This window comes from Lolium perenne, chromosome 2 (genome assembly GCF_019359855.2).
Source record: "Lolium perenne isolate Kyuss_39 chromosome 2, Kyuss_2.0, whole genome shotgun sequence".
Taxonomy (NCBI): domain Eukaryota; kingdom Viridiplantae; phylum Streptophyta; class Magnoliopsida; order Poales; family Poaceae; genus Lolium; species Lolium perenne.
This window is the reverse complement of record NC_067245.2, coordinates 287,001,251-287,023,879: the sequence shown is the minus strand read 5'-3', so window position 1 is coordinate 287,023,879 and position 22,629 is coordinate 287,001,251. Positions and strand designations below refer to the sequence as shown.

At 44.3% G+C, this 22,629-nt stretch overlaps 1 protein-coding gene across 1 annotated transcript; it reads left to right on the top strand.

The window, feature by feature from the left end:
- Positions 1–1,765: 1,765 nt before the first annotated feature.
- On the top strand, positions 1,766–7,160 carry LOC127336343 (GPCR-type G protein COLD1). The gene is made up of 13 exons (XM_051363149.2): positions 1,766–2,194; positions 2,296–2,403; positions 2,651–2,771; positions 2,853–2,982; positions 3,411–3,489; positions 3,573–3,661; positions 4,214–4,306; positions 4,399–4,425; positions 4,533–4,619; positions 5,128–5,199; positions 5,478–5,608; positions 6,486–6,691; positions 6,767–7,160. Exons 1-12 carry the CDS (start codon positions 1,879–1,881, stop codon positions 6,634–6,636), a joined length of 1,404 nt encoding a protein of 467 aa, XP_051219109.1. The 5' UTR covers positions 1,766–1,878; the 3' UTR covers positions 6,637–6,691; positions 6,767–7,160.
- The last annotated feature ends 15,469 nt before the right edge of the window (positions 7,161–22,629 follow it).

Below are 22,629 nucleotides of genomic sequence, written 5' to 3'. Positions count from 1 at the left end.
TCGAGCAAATTTTAAACGCGAGCAAATTTCAAATTTGAGAGAATTTTAAATTCGAGCGAATTTCAATTTCGAGAAATTTTTGCTCAGCTTCGAAATTTGTTTGAAATTATTTTCGCTCAGCTTTGAAATTTGTTCAAAATTATTTTCGCTCATATTCAAATTTTGTTAAAATTATTTTTTTGCTCAGATTCGAATTTTGTTTAAAATCAAATTTTGCTTAGATTCGAATTTTTTTAAAAATAAATTTTTGCTCAGATTCGGAACTTGAATTTTGGCTCAGATTCAATATCTATTTAAATTTAAAGTTTTCATTTTTTTTAAAAAGAAACGCAGATTGTGTTGAGACACATTGGTTTGAACAAAGGTCTTTCCCATACTCAAGGAAATGTTTAACCACGGATACGACAAAATCACGTTGGAAACAGAGAAAGGCTTTATTAATTTTAGCGAACACTTAAATTAATGGGCCAGCCCATCCGCGGGCGTCTAAAGGGGGGTCCGTTACTGGGCCTGGCCCATTAGTCGATTATTTCAAAATTTTGCAGATTCAAAATTTTTCTTAGATTCAAATTTTCTCATATTCGAAAATTGCTTAGATTTTAAAATTGCCCAGATTCGAAATTTGGTTAGATGTGAAATTTGCTAAAATTAAAAATTTGCTTACTTCAAAAATTTGTTTAAATTTGAAATTTGCTTAACTTTAAATTTTGCTCCACTTTAAAAATTGCTAAATAAAAAAATAAAAATAAAAAATCGGAAAAATGAAGAAAAACCGACAGGAAACCGCATCCAGGAAAACCAGAAAAAAACCGACGAAAAACCTAAAAAACCATGGCCTAGAGCCTCCCAGTAAGGTTAATGGGCCACGGCCCAAACCACTTCCGCGGGTCAAACCGCGCGGGTGATGAATACGAAAACAGGCAAAACCTATACACCGACCAGGTCGGTGGCTACCGGCCACCGCACACCCCCTGGTCGGGTATGGGCCAGGCCCATTTGGGTATGTTTAGCTGTGCAGTTCGTTTTTGCTTTTTTTTTCTTTTCTGGTTTTCTGTTTCCTTTTCTTTTTTTCTGTTTTCGGTTTTGTTTATATTTTTTTAGATTCGAAAATTTTAATTTTTAAAAATTGTTCAAATTGAAAGAAAAAAATTAAAAAATGTTCAAATTTGAAAATCGTTCAAATCTAAAAACTGTTCAAATTTGAAAACCGTTCAAATTTAAAAACCGTTCAAATATGATATTTGTTCAAATTCAGAAATTGTTTAAAAATTTAAAATGTTCAAATTTAAAATTTGTTTAAATTTTAAATATATTCAAATGTAAATTTTGTTCAAATTTAAAATTTGTACACATCAAAAATTGTTCAAATCCAAAAATTGTTCATAAAAAAAAATAAAAAACTAGAAAATAATGCTTTCAAATTTTCGAAAATATACAAATTTTGGAAATTTTTGTTTTTCGGAAAAAATTTCACATTGGCATTTTAAATTTTAAAAAAAAAGAAAAGAAATGAAACAGCAGAAAAGGAGAAAAACAGAAAAAACGAAACAAACGTCACTGGGCCGGCCCAACAGGCACCCTGGGGGGTGCGGTGCCTGGTCCGCACCGACCAGGGTGGTGTATAGCACCTCCCGGAAAACGCGCATACAGCACCCCCCTCTAAAACGTACAGTAGAAGTTCACTAGCACGGAATAGCTAGATAGGCTTTCAGAAGAAGGCCCCGGCCCGGCCCAAGAGAAGCACATCACGGCGGGAGGAGACGGCGGTGACGGCACACGGCAGATTCACAGGCCTCCTCCTTCTCCCTCCTCTCCGTTCGAGATCCGACCGCCGACTACTCCGAGCCCCGCCGGCGCGCCGACAAGGGAAGGGGGGAAATGGGGTGGGGCATGGTGGTCTACGAGGGCGCGGTGGTGGTGTCCTCGCTGGCGGGGCTGGGCTGGGCGGGGCTGTGGTTCCTGAACCGGCGGCTGTACAAGGAGTACGAGGAGCGGCGGGCGCTGGTGCAGATCCTCTTCGGCCTCGTCTTCGCCTTCTCCTGCAACCTCTTCCAGCTCGTCCTCTTCGAGATCCTCCCCGTCCTCTCCAAGGACGCGCGATTCCTCAACTGGCACCTCGACCTCTTCTGCCTCATCCTCCTCCTCGTCTTCGTCCTACCCTACTACCACTGCTACCTCCTGCTCCGCAACTCAGGTTGCGTACACGAATCTGCTGGCTGAGCGCACATGTCTGCTGTGTGCGTGTCTGGTTGTTCGGTTGTTCTGATCGGCTGATCGATTGGTGGTTGCATGCAGGGGTAAGAAGGCAGAGGTCGTTCCTCGCCGCCGCGCTATTCCTGACCATCTTCCTGTACGGCTTCTGGCGCATGGGGATTCACTTCCCCATGCCTTCTCCAGAGAAAGGTTTGATTTCACAATCACGATGCTTGATGATACTCACCTAGTAACTCTGTAACTGCTTGCTACCATATCGACTCTGACTGAGTGACTGTCTGTATTTTTGTTACTCCCTCCAATTCATAATAACTGGTTGCTACTTTGTACATTTATTATGGATCAGAGGGAGTAGAAAATTTACATGCCTATTCGTTGTGCTCAATTCATGACTATTCAGTGTGCCATTGGGTTTGACTTGGTGCTCATTCTGTAGGCTTTTTTACGATGCCGCAGTTGGTTAGTAGGATTGGCGTGATCGGAGTGACTGTCATGGCTGTTCTTTCGGGTTTTGGTGCGGTCAATCTGCCGTACAGCTACCTGTCGCTCTTTATCAGGTTCAGTTCTAAACAATTTCCATCAGTTCGTTTACGCCTCATTACAGACAGCACATTGACCTATCATCTCCTGCCCTTCAGGGAAATCGACGAAACAGACATCAAAGCTTTGGAACGGCAGCTGACGCAATCCATGGAGTCATGCATTGCTAAGAAAAAGAAAATTATTCTGTCCAAAATGGAGATGGAGAGGATTCAAGGATCGGAGGAGGTTTGCCACTAGTCAGTGTCTCTTGTTTAAAAAAGACTTCATCCCATGATCATAGTTATTGGATTGCATATGTAGAACTTTACTCTTGGTGCAAAATCCACATCGATTGTGTGGTCACAAACATGGATAGTTGTCCATTCCCCTACCCCCGTCCCAAATTAATTAGATAATCTGTATCTAGACAAAGCTGTGTCATTTAATTTGGATCCGATGGAATAATTATTTAAAATTATTACTTAGCCATGTAGAATTGCCATTTTTGTTTCTTTCGCTCACATACAATAAATGTCCAATAGTAATGAATGAGAAATATCCCTACTTCACAGTGTAACACACATTAAGGTCGCAGGTTACGATTAGTGCGCACCTCTATTATTTTGATGTTTACCCTGTATGACATGACTGCATGCACACATTGATACGTGCAGAAGCTTAAAGCCAGATCATTTCTAAAGCGTATTGTTGGAACAGTTGTTCGATCTGTGCAAGAAGATCAAACTGAGCAGGGTATGTTGTATTGTTTGCTTTTTTTTGACACTGCAGTTTGCTCCGTTGGTAATAAGTATTAGTTCTCGTTTTCTATCTTGCAGATATAAAAAACCTAGAAGCAGAGGTCCAGGGATTAGAAGAGCTTTCCAAACAGCTATTCCTTGAGATATATGAGCTCCGCCAAGCTAAGGTATTATTTGCGCACCTTCAGTCACAGTGTTAAGATCAACAACCAATTAGTGGATTGTACCCTCATCAGCTTCTAAATATTGTGGTGTTCCTATGAACACCTAGAAATCGTGACCACCACTTGATCATCAAGGTTTTAGTGAGACAAATATGGGACCCAAAAGATATCAGAGCAGCATCATAAAGAAAATTTGCTCAATTTCATTGACCTCTTAGCTTGTAGATGAGTGTTCTTTGTGCTCTCCCTTCTAAAAGAGTATATTTCTTGTGGTGTGGATGTTGCCCCTTGATAATGTGATTGCACTTGACCTATCTTCGTTTAAAAATCATAGGACAGATATGTTCGAATCGATTCTATTAGTTTCAGGAAGAAATCATTGAGAAGGTTACTGTGCTGTTTGGTTGCATTCATTATTTTGTTCTTTTGCTTTGCGGAGTCACACATTTGTATCTCTTATTTCATTTTACAGCAGTCCCTACTATGCTAGTCATCGATAATTTCTTAGAATACCTGACCTTAACTTTTCTGCACAATTCTTCTTTTATTTTCCAGATAGCTGCTGCGTATTCTCGAACTTGGAGAGGACATTTTCAGAATCTTCTAGGATATGCTTTATCAGTATATTGTGTTTATAAGATGCTCAAGGTACTACTCGAGAATTCATTCTGTTGTTTTGCTCAATGCATCTCCCTGTTTCATGTTATAGCCATCTAATCTTTTTTTTTCCATGTGTGCAGGGCTTGCAGAGTGTAGTTTTTAAAGCGGTACGGACCTCTTCATGTATTCATGGACCTGAAACCAGTTGCTCGCCATCTTCAATTCTTGAATTTCATTATTCACCTACATTCTGTATTTCTTGATTTCTTCCCAGGATGGCTCTGTTGATCCAGTGACCATGACAATTACCATTTTCTTGAGGCATTTTGATATCGGTATCGATGTCGCACTGTTATCACAGGTAGGTATGCTGAAGCTATAATAATCCCATAATGCATTTAGTATTATATCAGAACAACTAATTAGTTGTTTTGTATGTCAATTTGAAACTCTATTTAATGCATTTAGATACTCCCTGACTCACACTGTAGGTTGTATAAGATCCCGTGCTAGTCAAACATATTTTTGTTTACCATAAATATACAACAAAATATGAACATCTACAAGACCATTGATATTACTAAATCTATACTTCCATAATATATACTTCCTCCAGGTAGATAAACGCGAATCTAGACAAATCTGCGACACTTAATTCCAAACTGAGGGAATAGTACTTAGTTTTATTTTCAAGTTATTCTCATAGAAATTGATGGTCAAAGTGACACCTTAACGCCCGTGCGAATAAGATGGCCTGCATTGTTGCTCAGCTGTGATAGAATGTTGATTATTGTGTTGCTGTATGTTCTCCATGCCTACTTGTTGACATTCTTACTTACATCTGTCCTACTTTTGACTTGTGCTTTCAGTACGTATCTTTGATGTTCATCGGGATGTTGGTTGGCATATCTATTCGAGGTTTCCTGGCAAATGTTATGAAGGTCAGCAATTTTCTTGTTGCTACTTTTTATTTTGTACATATTGAGTTTTGGACTTATTATCAGTAGCATCTCTACCTTAGTCTCTGATCCACAATGAGTGGTTAAAAAATGCTGGGAAAGCACTATGGATACATTTCACGTTTTCAACTACTTGTAATGCAGAAAGCCTTATTTGCCCACCTGCATTTTCAGTTTATTTAAATAGACTTCCAGCTGTTGTCATAGTTCCCCTTGTCATGGAGCCTAATGTGATGCTATCGTGTCTCATTCCTGTGCAGTTCTTCTTTGCTGTTTCTAGAGTTGGGACTGGATCAACAACCAATGTTGTCCTCTTCTTATCTGAGATCATGGGCATGTACTTCATATCATCTATTCTTCTTATAAGGAAAAGCCTGGCAAATGAGTACAGGTATTCCGCTATTACTTGAGAGTTGAGACTGCTCTTCAAATATACTGACCTGGCCTTTGTATCTGTTTTATTATTTTGTATTGAACTTGCTGCGTTGATTTTAAGTTTGCAACTGGGTTATATACTTTATCTCTACAGTTATGGACATAGGCGCCATTGTGGGACCAAACGAACCTGCTACCCTCTTTTGCACAATATGTTAAGATCTAAAAAATGAAATGTCGTAGTTCTTCCTCCGGTCACGATTAGCTCGTGTTCTGGCTTTAGACAAAATCAAACTTTACAAAGTTTGACCAAATATATAGGAAAAAAATATGAACATCTACAATATAAAATCTATTGTATTAGAATCATCATGAAGTGTTTTAAAATTATATGCAATTAATAACTTAATATTATGAATGTTGATATTTTTCCTTCTATCCCGGGTCAAACTTTATAAATGTTGACTTAGACTAAACCCAAAAATGAGCTAATTGTGAGTGGAGGGAGTATATATGCAGATTTTGGATATATTTGTTGAACTGAGTATTTAAGGGGGTGGATATGCACTATACGTAGTGCATATGACTTTTCTTTTGTTAAAGACAGGTTAACTTTTTTCAGTCTCATAGTTTTCCCACTCCCACCACTCTTTACCTGCAAGATGATGAGTGCGTAGTGAGAAAAGTTTGTCAAAATGGCATAAGCTACAAGCACGTGAACACCTGTAGCATATTTGTTCCGATACTTACCAGTTTTTACCCCGCAAGTGTTCTGAGATTTTAATGAATAGTATTCTTTTGGATATGGAAGTATGATTCTTTAAACATCTGGGTGTTATGTTCTGCAAGCTTTGAACCGGAAAATTGTTGTTTGTTGATTCATGTTTGCTCAGGGTGATCATCACAGACGTTCTGGGTGACATTCAGTTTGACTTCTACCACCGTTGGTTCGACGCGATATTTGTGGCGAGTGCCTTCCTGTCCTTGCTTTTGATATCAGCCCAATACACCTCCCGGCAAGCAGACAAGCATCCGATTGATTGATGCATCTTGTCCCACTTGTGCATAGTGCTCTTTTTTAACCACGATTGGTCCAAAGGTATGCGCCTGTATTTGTTACTGTATCAGTTGGATGTGCCAACTTTTGCTGATGTTTTCCTGCTCCTTTGTTCAGGTTGACCCATTCTTTTTGAAGGCATAGCTCCCGAAGGGGTCGTTTGTTAGGAGACCTCCAAACACACACAGTAACGGAATATATTAGTACATGAGTTAACTCGAAGGCGTCTCTTTGCTGTAAAGTACGTTTGCAAGTTGGGGTTGAATCATGGCCAACAGTTCCTCCACATCCAAGCCATCAGTGCTGGCCCTGCAGCAATCAGAAAAGATTTGCGTGGTGATGCTGCAATGCTTTTGCGAAGACATGCGAGGACGCCGACTCTTAATTAGGAATGCTGTACCATTGTGTAAAATAGCATTTGAAATACTAGCGTGTACTTCGCACAATTCTTTGCGCTATTGTACGATATATACTTACCACATCTATCAAGAAGATTATTATTTATTACTCAGGTGATGACTAACTTCTTAGGCGTATATGTCGTCTTCAGAACCCCGATATTGCTTGTATCGTGATGTAAATAGGAAAACAATTCATAACCTCTTGCTTCCCTCTAGTCAGATTGAAATGCTGAACAAATAGTCTTCGCTCTCGTCACACTGTTGCATCGCAGTGCGCCGTTGCTACTCTAGCAATTATTGGTGCCTGGTTGACATCCCAAAATGTAAGCCAGAATTGGTTAAAAGTTAAGCTTTACTAACTTTTATCAAATATTTAGGAAAAAATATTTACATCTACAATACTAAATGAACATATTAAGAAAATGCATATTATGGTTAATATATTGATATTAATTTAGTAACATAAATGTTTTTTATAATCTTAGAAAAACTTAAAAAATGTTGACTTTTGACTAATCCTTAGATGTCTTACATTTTGGGATGGAGGGAGTATTACTCATGCCATCGCCAACTTCATGCCGACTCCCCGCATGCTTGTATCCTGATGTAAATAATAACAGAAATGTTCTGATGATGTCTTTAGAGCATCTCCAGCCGCGTCCCCCAAACCGCGCCGGATTGAGCGTTTGGGGGACGTGTTTTGTTCGTGCCGCGTTTGGGGGACGTCGCTCCCCAGTCGCGTCCCCCAAACAAAATTTCGGAAATTTTAAACTTAACGAGATTCTATTAGATTCGTCCAAACTTACATAGATTCGAACGAAATTTGACTAAATTTAAACTAAACCTAATCTAGAAGTACTTGCGGTGGCCGAAGGCGTCGTAGTACTGCTGGAAGTTGTACATGTCGTCGGTGACGATCTCCTGCTTGATGCGCTCGTCGACGGGCTCGTCCTTCACCAAGCCGCTTGGTCCTGCCTCGCCGTCGTCGGTGAGGTCCACCAGCGGCTTGCCGGAGTCGCGGATGGACATGGCGATCGCCGCGTCGAGGTCGCCCCTCCAGGCGTCCTTGTCGTTCATGGACGCCAAGAACGCCGCCCGCAGCCCTGGGCAGTCCTCGGGGTCGTCGCTGCTGGCGATGAGCCGCTGCTGCCGCTCGTACTCCGCCAGCAGCGCCGCCTGCGACGCTTCCTCCGGCTCCTCCTTCACCTCCGGTTTCGGGATGAGGAGGGTGCCGCCGCGCCTCCCTTGCTACCGCCGGCTGCCGCTGCCGCCACGCCTCGTGTTGACGGGCGTCGCCGGCTCCTCCTTCACCTCCCGTTTGGGGACGGTGTAGGGCGCCGACCGGTACGACGAGGACGGCGTCGATCGCGCCGGTCCTGAGGAAGAAGAGTGCGAGGAGGACGAGTACGTCGTCCTCCTCGGCTGCCATTGAGGAGACGACGGCGGTGACGACGGTATCTCCAACCTTGGAGCGCCGTTGCGGATGCCGCGGATGACGTTCTCGAGGGTGCGCCCCGGAACGCCCCAGAACAGGGCGCGACCGTCCTTGTTCCAGCTGTTGGGGCCTGATACGTCCCAAACGTATCTATAATTTCTTATGTTCCATGCTACTTTAATGATGATACTCACATGTTTTATACACATTATATGTCATTATTATGCATTTTCCAGCACTAACATATTGACGAGATGCCGAAGAGCCAGTTGCTGTTTTCTGCTGTTTTTGGTTTCAGAAATCCTAGTAAGGAAATATTCTCGGAATTGGACGAAATCAACGCCCAGGGGCCTATTTTTGCACAAAGCTTCCAGAAGTCCGAAGGAGAGACGAAGTGGGGCCACGAGGCGCCGCCACAACAGGGCGGCGCGGCCCAGGTGCTGGCCGCGCGGCCCTGGCGTGTGGGGCCCTCGTGTGGCCCCCTGACCTGCCCTTCCGCCTACTTAAAGCCTCCGTCGCGAAACCCCCAGTACCGAGAGCCACGATACGGAAAACCTTCCAGAGATGCCGCCGCCGCCAATCCCATCTCGGGGGATTCAGGAGATCGCCTCCGGCACCCTGCCGGAGAGGGGAATCATCTCCCGGAGGTCTCTTCATCGCCATGATCGCCTCCGGATCGATGTGTGAGTAGTTCACCCCTAGACTATGGGTCCATAGCAGTAGCTAGATGGTCGTCTTCTCCTTATTGTGCTATCATGTTCGATCTTGTGAGCTGCCTATCATGATCAAGATCGTCTATTTGTAATCCTACATGTTGTGTTTGTTGGGATCCGATGGATATTGAATACTATGTCAAGTTGATTATCAATCTATCATATATGTTATTTATGTTCTTGCATGCTCTCCGTTGCTAGTAGAGGCTCTGGCCAAGTTGATACTTGTGACTCCAAGAGGGAGTATTTATGCTCGATAGTGGGTTCATGCCTCCATTAAATCTGGGACAGTGACAGAAAGTTCTAAGGTTGTGGATGTGCTGTTGCCACTAGGGATAAAACATCGATGCTTTGTCTAAGGATATTTGTGTTGATTACATTACGCACCATACTTAATGCAATTGTCTGTTGTTTACAACTTAATCTTTGGAGGGGTTCGGATGATAACCTGAAGGTGGACTTTTTAGGCATAGATGCATGCTGGATGGCGGTCTATGTACTTTGTCGTAATGCCCTGATTAAATCTCATAGTACTCATCATGATATATGTATGTGCATTGTTATGCCTTCTTTATTTGTCAATTGCCCAACTGTAATTCGTTCACCCAACATGCTATTTATCTTATGGGAGAGACACCGCTAGTGAACTGTGGACCCCGGTCCTATTCTTTACATCTGAAATACAATCTACTGCAATTGTTCTTTACTGTTCTTCGCAAACAATCATCTTCCACACAATACGGTTAATCCTTTGTTCACAGCAAGCCGGTGAGATTGACAACCTCACTGTTACGTTGGGGCAAAGTACTTTGGTTGTGTTGTGCAGGTTCCACGTTGGCGCCGGAATCCCTGGTGTTGCGCCGCACTACACTTCGCCGCCATCAACCTTCAACGTGCTTCTTGGCTCCTCCTGGTTCGATAAACCTTGGTTTCTTTCTGAGGAAAAACTTGCTAGTGTCTGCATCACACCTTCCTCTTGGGGTTCCCAACGGACGTGTGTTAACTGCACGCATCAAGCTCTTTTTCTGGCGCCGTTGCCGGGGAGATCAAGACACGCTGCAAGGGGAGTCTCCACTTCCAATCTCTTTACTTTGTTTTTGTCTTGCTTTATTTTATTTACTACTTTGTTTGCTGCACTAAAACAAAACACAAAAAAATTAGTTGCTAGTTTTACTTTATTTACTGTCTTGTTCTCTATATCAAAAACAAAAAAAATTAGTTACTTGCATTTACTTTATCTAGTTTGCTTTATTTACTATTGCTAAAATGAATACTCCTGAAAACACTAAGTTGTGTGACTTCACAAACACTAATAATAATGATTTCCTATGCACACCTATTGCTCCACCTGCTACTACAGCAGAATTCTTTGAAATTAAACCTGCTTTACTGAATCTTGTCATGAGAGAGCAATTTTCTGGTGTTAGTTCTGATGATGTTGCTGCCCATCTTAATAATTTTGTTGAACTATGTGAAATGCAAAAGTATAAGGATGTAGATGGTGATATTATAAAACTTAAACTGTTTCCTTTCTCATTAAGAGGAAGAGCTAAAGATTGGTTGCTATCTTTGCCTAAGAATAGTATTGATTCACGGACTAAATGTAAAGATGCTTTTATTGGTAGATATTATCCTCCCGCTAAAATTATATCTTTGAGAAGTAGCATAATGAATTTTAAGCAATTGGATAATGAACATGTTGCTCAAGCATGGGAGAGAATGAAATCTTTGGTAAAGAATTGCCCAACCCATGGACTGACTACTTGGATGATCATCCAAACCTTTTATGCAGGATTGAATTTTTCTTCGCGGAACCTATTGGATTCAGCTGCTGGAGGTACCTGTTATCACCAGAATTTGACCGAGTCAGAGGTGGGCCGCGATCAAGATGGGCTTAAAGATTATACATGGAAGAATATACGTGAATCGGCCTGTTATGCAAGGTTTGGGCTAGTTTGCCCGTGTATCTGTAACATAGTAGATTACGTGTCGGTTAGTTAGAGTTTGTCTCGTGCATGGTTGGGATTATTCCCACGTTAGAAAGTCTACGGACTATAAATATGTATCTAGGGTTTATGAAATAAACAACAATCATCGTTCACCACAAATCAATCTAGGCGCATCGCCAACTCCTTCGTCTCGAGGGTTTCTTCCGGGTAAGCATCATGCTGCCTAGATCGCATCTTGCGATCTAGGCAGTACAAGTTTATTCGTTGCCATGCGTTTCTCGTACTGAAGCCTTTTTGATGGCGAGAAACGTAGTTATCTTAGATGTGTTAGGGTTAGCATTGTTCTTCGTATCATATGCTGTCGTAGTGCAACCCTTAGACATCTAGCCGCCCTTACACCTATCTTAGGTGTAGGGGCGGCACCCCGCTTGATCATTATTTAGTAGATCCGATCCGTTACGGTTGCTCCTTGTTCTTCAAGGATTAGTTTAATATCTGCAATAGTTAGGCCTTACAAAGGGTTGGAGGATCCAGCGACGCGTAGGGTGTAGTTTGCTAGCCCTAGACAGGATGTTCCGGGGATCAACCTCGTGTTGGTTTTTAGGCCTTGTCTAGGATCGGCTTACGATCACCGTACGTGACCGCGAGGCCCAATCGTGAGTAGGATGATCCGATTATGCGGTGAAAACCCTAAATCGTCGTAGATCGTTTTAGCTTTATCTTGATCAAGCAGGACCACCATATATTCGTACACCTCGTGCGAATCATGGGTGGATCGGCTCCTTGAGCCGATTCACAGGATAACCTGAGAGCCGATCGAGGCTCGTATTTAATGTTTACGTGTATGCCATGCAGGAAACTAAGCGAGGCATCTCCATCACCTTCCTGACCAGGTATAGGTCAGGTGGCACGCCCTTGCACCAGCATCGGACGTGCGTGCCGGAGGCTTTGCGGGCCGTCGCTCGGAGGGACCAGGGCCAGCCGCAGCCCTAAGTTGTTCCCGGCTCTACTGTGTTGCCCGTCGCTGCTCGCCGGTGGGTTTCTGACCGCAACACATTCTAGCACGCCCGGTGGGACACATCTTCGACACCAACCACATCGCCATCTACATCTGAGATGGCGGACGGCACCCCAGTCACGTACGAGGATCTGACCGACGAGCTCAAGAAGAAGTATGACGAGGTCAAAGCTATCCTCGAGGCCGACCTCATCGGCTCTTTTCACAGAACCCGTTCACATGGCATCAGGTGGAAAGGGTTCTCGCCTGATGGTGCGCTCGATGGAATAGACCTGTCCGCCCCGTCAGAGGAACGCACCAGGTCCCTGCGTCAGGAGATTAACTACATGGTGGCTCACTCGCTGCACCGCCACTCTGAGAACCTGGTGAACACTTTGGAGCGTGTCGCTCTTCGGGTGATCCAGGAGATCATGAGGCACCAGTACTCTCCGTCAGGACCAGCTCTCGGGACATACCAAGGAGAGATGCCACTCCAGTCCCGTCCACCGCTGCCATTTGCGTTAGCAGCACCAGAAGTGCCGAATTCACCGGCATTCGTCGTCTACAAGATCGGTGGTGACCCTAGTGACTGCCAGTTCTTGCATGAGGCGCCTAAGGAGATCCCTCATGGGTACATGTGCACATATGTGCCAGACTGCGGTAACTGGGCGCTCACAAACCAGGCCGCGACAGCAGGGACTTCTGGAAAAGCGGGAGGAACGTCAGCGATAGATCTTGAGAAGCAGACGTGGCTGGCTAAGTATGCCACTCCGACGAACCTCCAGAGCTCAGCTCCTGCAGTTGGCTCAGAGCTGGAAAAGCAAGCATGGCTGGCTAAGTACGCCACCCCGGCGAATCTTCGTAGTTCGACTCTGCAGCCCGGCACCGCGGATCAAATCGAGTACTATCTTGAGAGATCAGTTCGGCATGGTGCCGAAAAGGAGGACAATCGGCTATTCCAAGCCGTACCCCGATGAGTACGAATTGGTCCCGCTACCACCCAAATATCGGCTCCCTGATTTCTCCAAATTCAGTGGATCAGATGGTTCCAGCTCCATCGAGCATGTGAGCCGATATTTGGCACAGCTAGGAACGGCCTCAGCGTCGGATCCACTACGCGTGAGGTTCTTCGCACAGTCCCTCACGGGATCGGCTGGGTGGTACACTTCGTTGCCACGGACTCGATCCGGACTTGGAAGCGATTGGAAGAACAGTTCCACATGCGGTACCACTCGAAGCTTCGAGTCCGCCTTGCCGATCTGGCTCGAGATACGTCGAAGCGTGGGAAACCGTGCGAGAATACGTCCAGCGCCAGAAATCTGAGGAACCGATGTTATTCGGCTCGTGTGACTGAAAAAGCGATCGAGTTGGCGGTGGTGGGCCTTGCATCACAAATCAAGGATATGGCCTCCCAAGCAGACTACCCTTCAACTGGCGCACATGGTTCGTAAATCGTCAAAGCATATGAACAACGCTATCCGAACTTGTACCAGGACAAATTCAAGCGAGGCGGTAGTCCTGGTTGAGGCAGATGAAGACGAAGGCTCATGCGGGAGATCAAGAGGTAGCGTTGGCTGAATGGACTCGGGGGCAACCCCGTGTCCCGCAAATGGGTTAAGCCACCAGGTCCGCCCGGAGGGTTCGATTTTGACGTGACTAAAACTGAGCAAATCTTCGACCTCTTACTCAAGGAGAAGCGGTTGAAGATACCCGAAGGCCTCAAAATCCCCACGGCACAGAGCTGAACGGAAAGCCATACCTGTAAATGGCATAACTCGGTCTCTCATGCCACCAACGACCGCAGGTGTGGCGTCGGCAGATCCAAATGGCGATAGAACAAGGACGTCTGATTTTCAACCAAGTACGCCATGAAGGTCGACACCCACCCCTTCCCCGCCGTTAACATGGTGGAGTGCACTTACCCTGAAGGTTGCCGGCCGGGATCCTCGTTCAGCATCAACATGGTAGGACACGGGCACCACTGCGGCAAGGATGGAGACGAGGGCAGCTGCTCTCGTAGCAAGGACACGGAGGAGGCCGCTCCACGCGATCGGCTCCGTCACGATGGCAAGCGCTACGTCACAGAGGGAGAAGTGAAGAACATAAGATATCAGCGACCTCTCTCTGATCACCTCCTCAACAAGTACGTGAGTCAATATAGCCAACGCCGACAATCCAGCGACGATGATGATAGAGACCGTCTGGCTAGGGACGCCAGGAGACATCGTCGGCATGATCGCGATGAGGAGGAGTACGAGCGCCGTGCCAAGGAAAAATCGAGGGAGCAAGACGACGAGGATAGGCACTGGGACTGTCCCTTCTTCAGACACTGCTGGGATTCAGGAATGAGCCGATTGCCTACAATCGGCAATTGCCCAGAATGTAACTAGAAGAAGGAGGCAGCTAACGTGTCCGTGTTCCAACACTTAGGGCCTCTCCCGCCTCGAAGCAAACACGCTGAGTCCCCTCGGATGGAAGATCTCGAGGATTTGGAAGACGAGGGAGAAGAAGAAGAAGACAGGTACCACCGACCAAGGTGGTGCCCTGATGGACTCAGCCGTTCCCAAAAGCGTAGGGTTCAGCGATTGCGCGGCTTGGAGGAAGCCGAAAGGTTATACCTGCACACGCTAAGGAAGGCGCGGCCTGATCTGGCCGCGAAAATTCAGCGAACCCTGGATGAAGAGGGCCGGCCACAGAAAATGGAGTGGCGCCCCAAGCAAAAGAAAGCCGATGATGAGACATCGGCTGGCACAAACATGGTGCTCGTCCTTCCGACGGAGTTTAGTGCTCCAGGATTACACGAGGCACCCAATTTGGACGACTGCGAGCGCATCGACGTGACGAAGGGCAGGGTTAGGCTGGTCCTATCCACTGGCCTGACCGTATAGCAAGAACAAACCGATGAGCAAACGTGGCGAGGCCGATCCTTGGGATCGGCCCCCAAAGATCTATGAAGGAACATTATAAAACCTTCATTTGAGCGATTCAATATGGAGGCCGATTCCAGCAATCGGCCAAAATTTATCCTCACCACATGTTCTGCTTATATGCAACGTCGATTTACTGGGCAGTGGTTTACGTCGGCTGATGAGTCAGGGAAAATCAACATTGGTCCTACCGAAGCCGACGTGCAAATACGGTGCCTTGGCTAAATTACAGAGCCGATATCTGCAGTTCCCTGACAGATTCGGCTCGGGGGGCACCTAAACGGATAAGGTACAAAGCCATGAAGTATGTCCTCATAGGAGACGACATGTTCTACAGGACGTTGGAAGGGTTACTACTCAAGTGCCTGGGACCAACTGAGTCTAATCGGCTCTTGCATGAGGTGCATGAAGGCGCCTGTGGAACTCATCAGTCGGCTCATAAGATGAAGTGGTTAATCAGGCGATCAGGGTTTTATTGGCCCACCATGCTTGAAGATTGCTTCAATTACTACAAGGGGTGCCAAGCGTGCCAGATGTTCGGGAAGATTCAGATGGTACCCGCATCAGCAATGAACCCTATCATCAAGCCTTGGCCGTTTCGAGGGTGGGGCATGGATATGATCGGCAAAATCCATCCGGCGTCGAGGCGTCGAGTAAAAAACATGAATGGATTTTGGTTATCACAGATTACTTCACCAAGTGGGTGGAAGCCGTCCCTATGAAGAAGGTGAAATCAGAAGATGTGATCAAGTTTGTGAAAGAACACGTCATTCATAGGTTTGGGATTCCCCAAACTATCACGACCGATGGAGGTTCGGTCTTTGTTTCTAAAGAATTCAGAAAGTTCTGCGATGACATGGGGATTAAACTGATCCGATCATCTCCATACTATGCTCAAGCCAATGGGCAAGCTGAAGCGTCCAATCAGAGCTTGATCAAGCTGATCAAGAGAAAAATTGACGAGAGCCCTAGGGATTGGCATGAAAAGTTATCAGAAGCTTTGTGGGCCTACCGCATGTCGTGCCATGGAGCTATAAAGACTTCGCCGTACCAGCTCGTCTATGGACAGGAAGCCGTATTACCTTGGGAAATTACGGCTGGATCAAGATGTATCACGTTTCAGAATGATCTGACAGCTGAAGAATATGCAGCTTTGATGAGTGACACTATTGAGGACGCAACAGAACTTAGGCTTTGGTCGTTGGAGAAGATTAAGGAGAACAAAGCCAGGGTAGCTCGTGCCTACAATAAGAAGGTTAGACCAAAGAGAGTTTCAAGTTGGTGATCTAGTATGGGAAGCTGTGTTGCCGTTAGGAACTAGGGACAAGGCATATGGCAAATGGTCTCCTAATTGGCACGGTCCGTACAAAGTCGTCCAGGCCTTGAAGGGTAATGCATACATGCTGGAACAGTTGGACGGCGTGAAGTTCCCAGTAGCCGTCAATGGTCAACACCTCAAGAAGTATTTCCCAAGCATGTGGGATGATGGGCAGTAAGGTATGGAGGCCGATTTTAAATCGGCCAGTAAAAAAAAAAATCACAGCCGATGCGCAGACATCGACTTGAGAAAACATGCGGAGACAACAGTATGCGAGTACAGCCGATGCACGGGCATCGACTTCAGAATAATAAAGCCGATACATTGCTATCGACTCTAGAGGAATAAGCTCAAATTAGCAGGTTAACGGGATCGGTACAGGCCAGAAATCATGATATTTGGGATGAATCTCCTAGTGGCTTGCTGAGGAGTTCAATCTGATGGTTTGGACGTGGTTTGGATGTGAGTTAAACCTGTTGGACCGCGTGTTTAGGCGACGGCTTGGCCTCAGATCGCGTTTATACTGCGAGCCGATGTCCTGCTATCGGCTCTCTATACGACGACTTCGTTCGACGATCGGCAAAGTTGACAAGGAAGCGAAATTAATTGAGGAATATTTTCTTCATTAAGAGAGGGATTTTTTACAAAGAAAGAGCCGATTGCTCAGAGAAGAAGAGGACAAAAGCCGACTACTACTACTAGTCCCTAATCTAAGGGCCGTTGCTGCCCTCGTCGTCGCTGCCGCCGGCGCAGCTGCTGATAGGCTCCTCATCGGAACTCCCGTAGCCTTCTACGGGAGCCTCATCTTCCTCATCGTCGTCATCGCTGTCGTCGTCCCACCAGGTGCGGAGGCGCTTCGCTGGTGGGTAACCTTCGAGGGAGTCGTCGTCGTCCTCCTCCACCTCTTCCTCGGAGGAGGTGAAATCGTCCCAAGAGAAGCGGTCGTCCTCGCTCTCCGCCTCCTCTTCCCCTTCGACGAGGAATTGAAGGTCGCCCTCTCCGTCGGTCAAGGATTTGTCATCCTCGGACCAGACGAAGGAATCGTGTTCCTCCTTGTCCCACGTCGTTGGGGCGAGAATGTCGTGCGCCGCCAACGAGCCCCACTCCGGCGTCGGCTCGCGAGATGAGGAAGAGTCGGAGAAGACCGACGAGGCGGAGGAGGAAGAAGAGGAGGACATGGCTACGGGAGATTGGGGGTTTTTTGGGTGCCGATGGCCGGAACAGAGCAAAGGGATGAAGTGGCAAACTGCTCAGAGCGGTTAAATAAAGGGGATATAGTAGAGATTCAATGCCACAGCAGTTTCCGAGGAGGCGGTGCCCAAAGACAACGGTCAAATCACGCGGAATAGTTGAGAAGGCAGGGCATCATGATGGAGGGTGCTGCGACGGTTCTGCTCTGCCACGACATGACCCCGACGAAGAAAAACAGAGTGATTTTGGAATTATCAAATCCAAAACCAGGGGGGCATGTGTTATCACCAGAATTTGACCGAGTCAGAGGTGGGCCGCGATCAAGATGGGCTTAAAGATTATACATGGAAGAATATACGTGAATCGGCCTATTATGCAAGGTTTGGGCTAGTTTGCCCGTGTATCTGTAACATAGTAGATTACATGTCGGTTAGTTAGAGTTTGTCTCGTGCACGGTTGGGATTATTCCCACGTTAGAAAGTCTACGGACTATAAATATGTATCTAGGGTTTATGAAATAAACAACAATCATCGTTCACCACAAATCAATCTAGGCGCATCGCCAACTCCTTCGTCTCGAGGGTTTCTTCCGGGTAAGCATCATGCTGCCTAGATCGCATCTTGCGATCTAGGCAGTACAAGTTTATTCGTTGCCATGCGTTGCTCGTACTGAAGCCTTTTTGATGGCGAGCAACGTAGTTATCTTAGATGTGTTAGGGTTAGCATTGTTCTTCGTATCATATGCTATCGTAGTGCAACCCTTAGACATCTAGCCGCCCTTACACCTATCTTAGGTGTAGGGGCGGCACCCCGCTTGATCATTATTTAGTAGCCGTTACGGTTGCTCCTTGTTCTTCAAGGATTAGTTTAATATCTGCAATAGTTAGGCCTTACAAAGGGTTGGAGGATCCAGCGACGCGTAGGGTGTAGTTTGCTAGCCCTAGACATGATGTTCCGGGGATCAACCTCGTGTTGGTTTTTAGGCCTTGTCTAGGATCGGCTTACGATCACCGTACGTGACCGCGAGGCCCAATCGTGAGTAGGATGATCCGATTATGCGGTGAAAACCCTAAATCGTCGTAGATCGTTTTAGCTTTATCTTGATCAAGCAGGACCACCATATATTCGTACACCTCGTGCGAATCATGGGTGGATCGGCTCCTTGAGCCGATTCACAGGATAACCTGAGAGCCGATCGAGGCTCGTATTTAATGTTTACGTGTATGCCATGCAGGAAACTAAGCGAGGCATCTCCATCACCTTCCTGACCAGGTATAGGTCAGGTGGCACGCCCTTGCACCAGCATCGGACGTGCGTGCCGGAGGCTTTGCGGGCCGTCGCTCGGAGGGACCAGGGCCAGCCGCAGCCCTACGTTGTTCCCGGCTCTACTGTGTTGCCCGTCGCTGCTCGCCGGTGGGTTTCTGACCGCAACAGTACCTTTATGTCCATCACTTTGGGGGTGGCAACAATGCTTCTTGATGATATGATGACAAATTACTCTGAATGGCACACGGAAAGAGCTCCACAAGGTAAGAAGGTAAATTCTGTCGGAGAAACCTCTTCCTTGAGTGATAAGATTGATATGATTATGTCTATGCTTGTGAATGGTAGATCTAATGTTGATCCTAATAATGTTCCTTTAGCTTCATTGGTTGCTCAAGAAGAGAATGTTGTCATTAAAAATAATAATTTCAACAACAATGCTTATAGGAATAATTCCGGTAGCAACTATAGGCCATATCCTTCTAATAATGGTAATGGTTATGGTAATTCTTATGGGAATTCTTACAACAATAATAGGAATGTACTCTCTGGTCTTGAATCCATGCTGAAAGAATTTATTAGTACACAAACTGCTTTTAACAAATCTGTTGAGGAAAAGCTTGATAAAATTGATATTCTTGCTTCTAAGGTTGATAGACTTGCCTCTGATGTTAATTTTTTAAAATTGAAAGTTATGCCTAATAAGGATAATGAAAATAAGATTGTTACTACAGCAAATGCCATCCAAGTTAGAATTAATGATAATATAAGATTAATGGCTGAATTGCGTGCTAGGTGGGATAGAGAAGAAAATGAAAAACTAGCTAAAGAAAATAATGTAGCTAAAGTTTGGACTATTACCACCACTAGTAATGTTAATGATTCACATGTTGCTACACCTTCTACTATCAATGGTAAAATAATTGGTGTTGGCAATGTTTCTACTCCTAGTGCAAAGCGTGCAAAATTACCTGAAACTGCTAAAACTGCTGAAACTGCTTGTGATAAAACTGCTGAAATTTTTTCCAACATTGGGGACAATGATCCTATTGCTGTAGATCATAATGGTTTAGACTTTGATGATTGTCACATCTCTGAAGTTATAAAGTTTTTACAAAAGCTTGCTAAAAGTCCCAATGCTAGTGCTACAAATTTGGCCTTTACAAAACACATTACAAATGCTCTCATAAAAGCTAGAGAAGAGAAACTAAAACTTGAAACTTCTATTCCTAGGAAGTTAGAAGATGGTTGGGAGCCCATCATTAAGATGAGGGTCAATGATTTTGATTGTAATGCTTTATGTGATCTTGGTGCAAGTATTTCTGTTATGCCTAAGAAAATTTATGATATGCTTGACTTGCCACCAATGAAAAATTGTTATTTGGATGTTAATCTCGCTGATAATGTTAAAAAGAAACCTTTGGGGAGGATTGATAATGTTCGTATTATGGTTAACAATAACCTTGTCCCCGTTGATTTTGTTATCTTGGATATTGAATGCAATGCATCTTGTCCCATTATATTGGGAAGACCTTTTCTTCGAACTGTTGGTGCTACCATTGATATGAAGGAAGGTAATATTAAATATTAATTTCCTCTCAAGAAAGGTATGGAACACTTCCCTAGAAAGAGAATGAAGTTACCTTATGATTCTATTATTAGAACAAATTATGATGTTGATGCTTCGTCTCTTGATAATACTTGATACACACTTTCTGCGCCTAGCTGAAAGGCGTTAAAGAAAAGCGCTTATGGGAGACAACCCATGTTTTTACTTCTGCACTTTATTTTATATTTGAGTCTTGGAAGTTGTTTACTACTGTAGCAACCTCTCCTTATCTTTATTTTATTGCATTGTTATGCCAAGTAAAGTCTTTGATAGTAAAGTCAATACTAGATTTGGATTACTGCGCAGGAACAGATTTCTTTCTGTCACGAATCTGGGCAGAATTCTCTGTAGGTAACTCAGAAAAATCTGCAAATTTACGTGCGTGATCCTCAGATATGTACGCAACTTTCATTCAATTTGGGAATTTTCATCTGAGCAAGTCTGGTGCCACTTTAAAATTCGTCTTTACGGACTGTTCTGTTTTGACAGATTCTGCCTTTTATTTCGCATTGCCTGTTTTGCTATGTTTGATGGATTTCTTTGTTCCATTAACTTTCAGTAGCTTTGTGCAATGTCCAGAAGTATTAATAATGATTATGTCACCTCTGAATATATGAATTATGCACTGACCCTCTAATGAGTTTGTTTCGAGTTTGGTGTGGAGGAAGTTTTCAAGGGTCAAGAGAGGAGGATGATACAATATGATCAAGAAGAGTGAAAAGTCAAAGCTTGGGGATGCCCCCGTGGTTCATCCCTGCATATTTTAAGAAGACCCAAGCATCTAATCTTGGGATGCCCAAGGCATCCCCTTCTTCATCGACAACATTATCAGGTTCCTCTAGTGAAACTATATTTTTATTCCGTCACATCTTATGTGCTTTACTTGGAGCGTCTGTTTGTTTTTGTTTTTGTTTTGTTTGAATAAAATTGGATCCCACAATCCTTTATATTGGAGATATTACGCTCCGTTGTTTCGTATGAACACATATGTTCTTAGCTTTATCTTTTATGTTCATTGCGAAATTTGAACTACCTCATTCATTGATATATGGTTGGAAACAGAAAATGCTGCATGTGGTAAATGGTTTAATGTCTTGAATAATGTGATACTTGGCAATTGTTGTGCTTATATAGATCTTGTTTAAGCTCTTGCATCATGTACCTTGTACTCATTAATGAATAACTACATAGAGCTTGTTAAAATTTGGTTTGCATGATTGTTCTCTCTAAGTCTAGATATTTTCTGGTTGAGGTGTTTGAACAACTAGGAGACGATGTAAAGTATTATAATGCTTACAATATGTTTATATGTGAGTCTTGCTGCACCATTTATACTTGAGTTTGCTTCAAACAACCTTGCTAGCCTAGCCTTGTATTGAGAGTAATTCTTCTCGTGCATCCAAATCCTTGAGCCAATAACTATGCCATTTGTGTCCACCATACCTACCTACCACATGGTATTTCTCCGCCATTCCAAAGTAAATTACTTGAGTGCTACCTTTAAAACTTCTATTCTTTGCCTTTGCAATATATAGCTCATGGGACAAAATAGCTTAAAAACTATCGTGGTGAAGAATATGTACTTATGTGTCTTATTTCTTAGTAAGTTGCTTGTTGAGCGGTAACCATGTTTTCTGGGGACGCCATCAACTCTTTTACCTTTGTTGAATATCATGTGAGTTGCTATGCATGTTCGTCTTGTCTGAAGTAAGGGCGGTTTTCACAATCAAATGGTTTGAGTATGCATACTGTTAGAGAAGAACATTGGGCCGCTAACTAAAGCCATGATTCATGGTGGAAGTTTCAGTGTGGACATAAAACCTCAATCTCTTATGAGAATATTAACTGTTGTTGAATGCTTAAGCATTAAAGAGGAGTCCATTATCTGTTGTCTATGTTGTCCCTGTATGGATGTCTAAGTTGAGAATAATCAAAAGCGAGAAATCCAATGCGAGCTTTCTCCTTAGACCTTTGTACAGGCGGCATAGAGGTACCCCTTTGTGACACTTGGTTGAAACATATGCTATGCAATGATAATCTGTGTTAATCCAAGCTAATTAGGACAAGGTGCGAGCACTATTAGTATACTATGCATGATGCTTGCAACTTATAAGATGTTTTATACATAACTCATATGCTTTATTACTACCGTTGACAAAATTGTTTCTTGTTTTCAA

What these genes read in the sequence shown, in the direction of transcription:
- LOC127336343 (XM_051363149.2), top strand. Translation starts at nt 1,879, where the DNA reads ATGGGGTGGGGCATGGTGGTCTACGAGGGCGCGGTGGTGGTGTCCTCG. An exon ending in AGAAGATCAAACTGAGCAGG is followed by an intron (nt 3,490 to 3,572) that starts GTATGTTGTATT and finishes TCTATCTTGCAG; the next exon opens with ATATAAAAAACCTAGAAGCA. An exon ending in AGAGTGTAGTTTTTAAAGCG is followed by an intron (nt 4,426 to 4,532) that starts GTACGGACCTCT and finishes ATTTCTTCCCAG; the next exon opens with GATGGCTCTGTTGATCCAGT.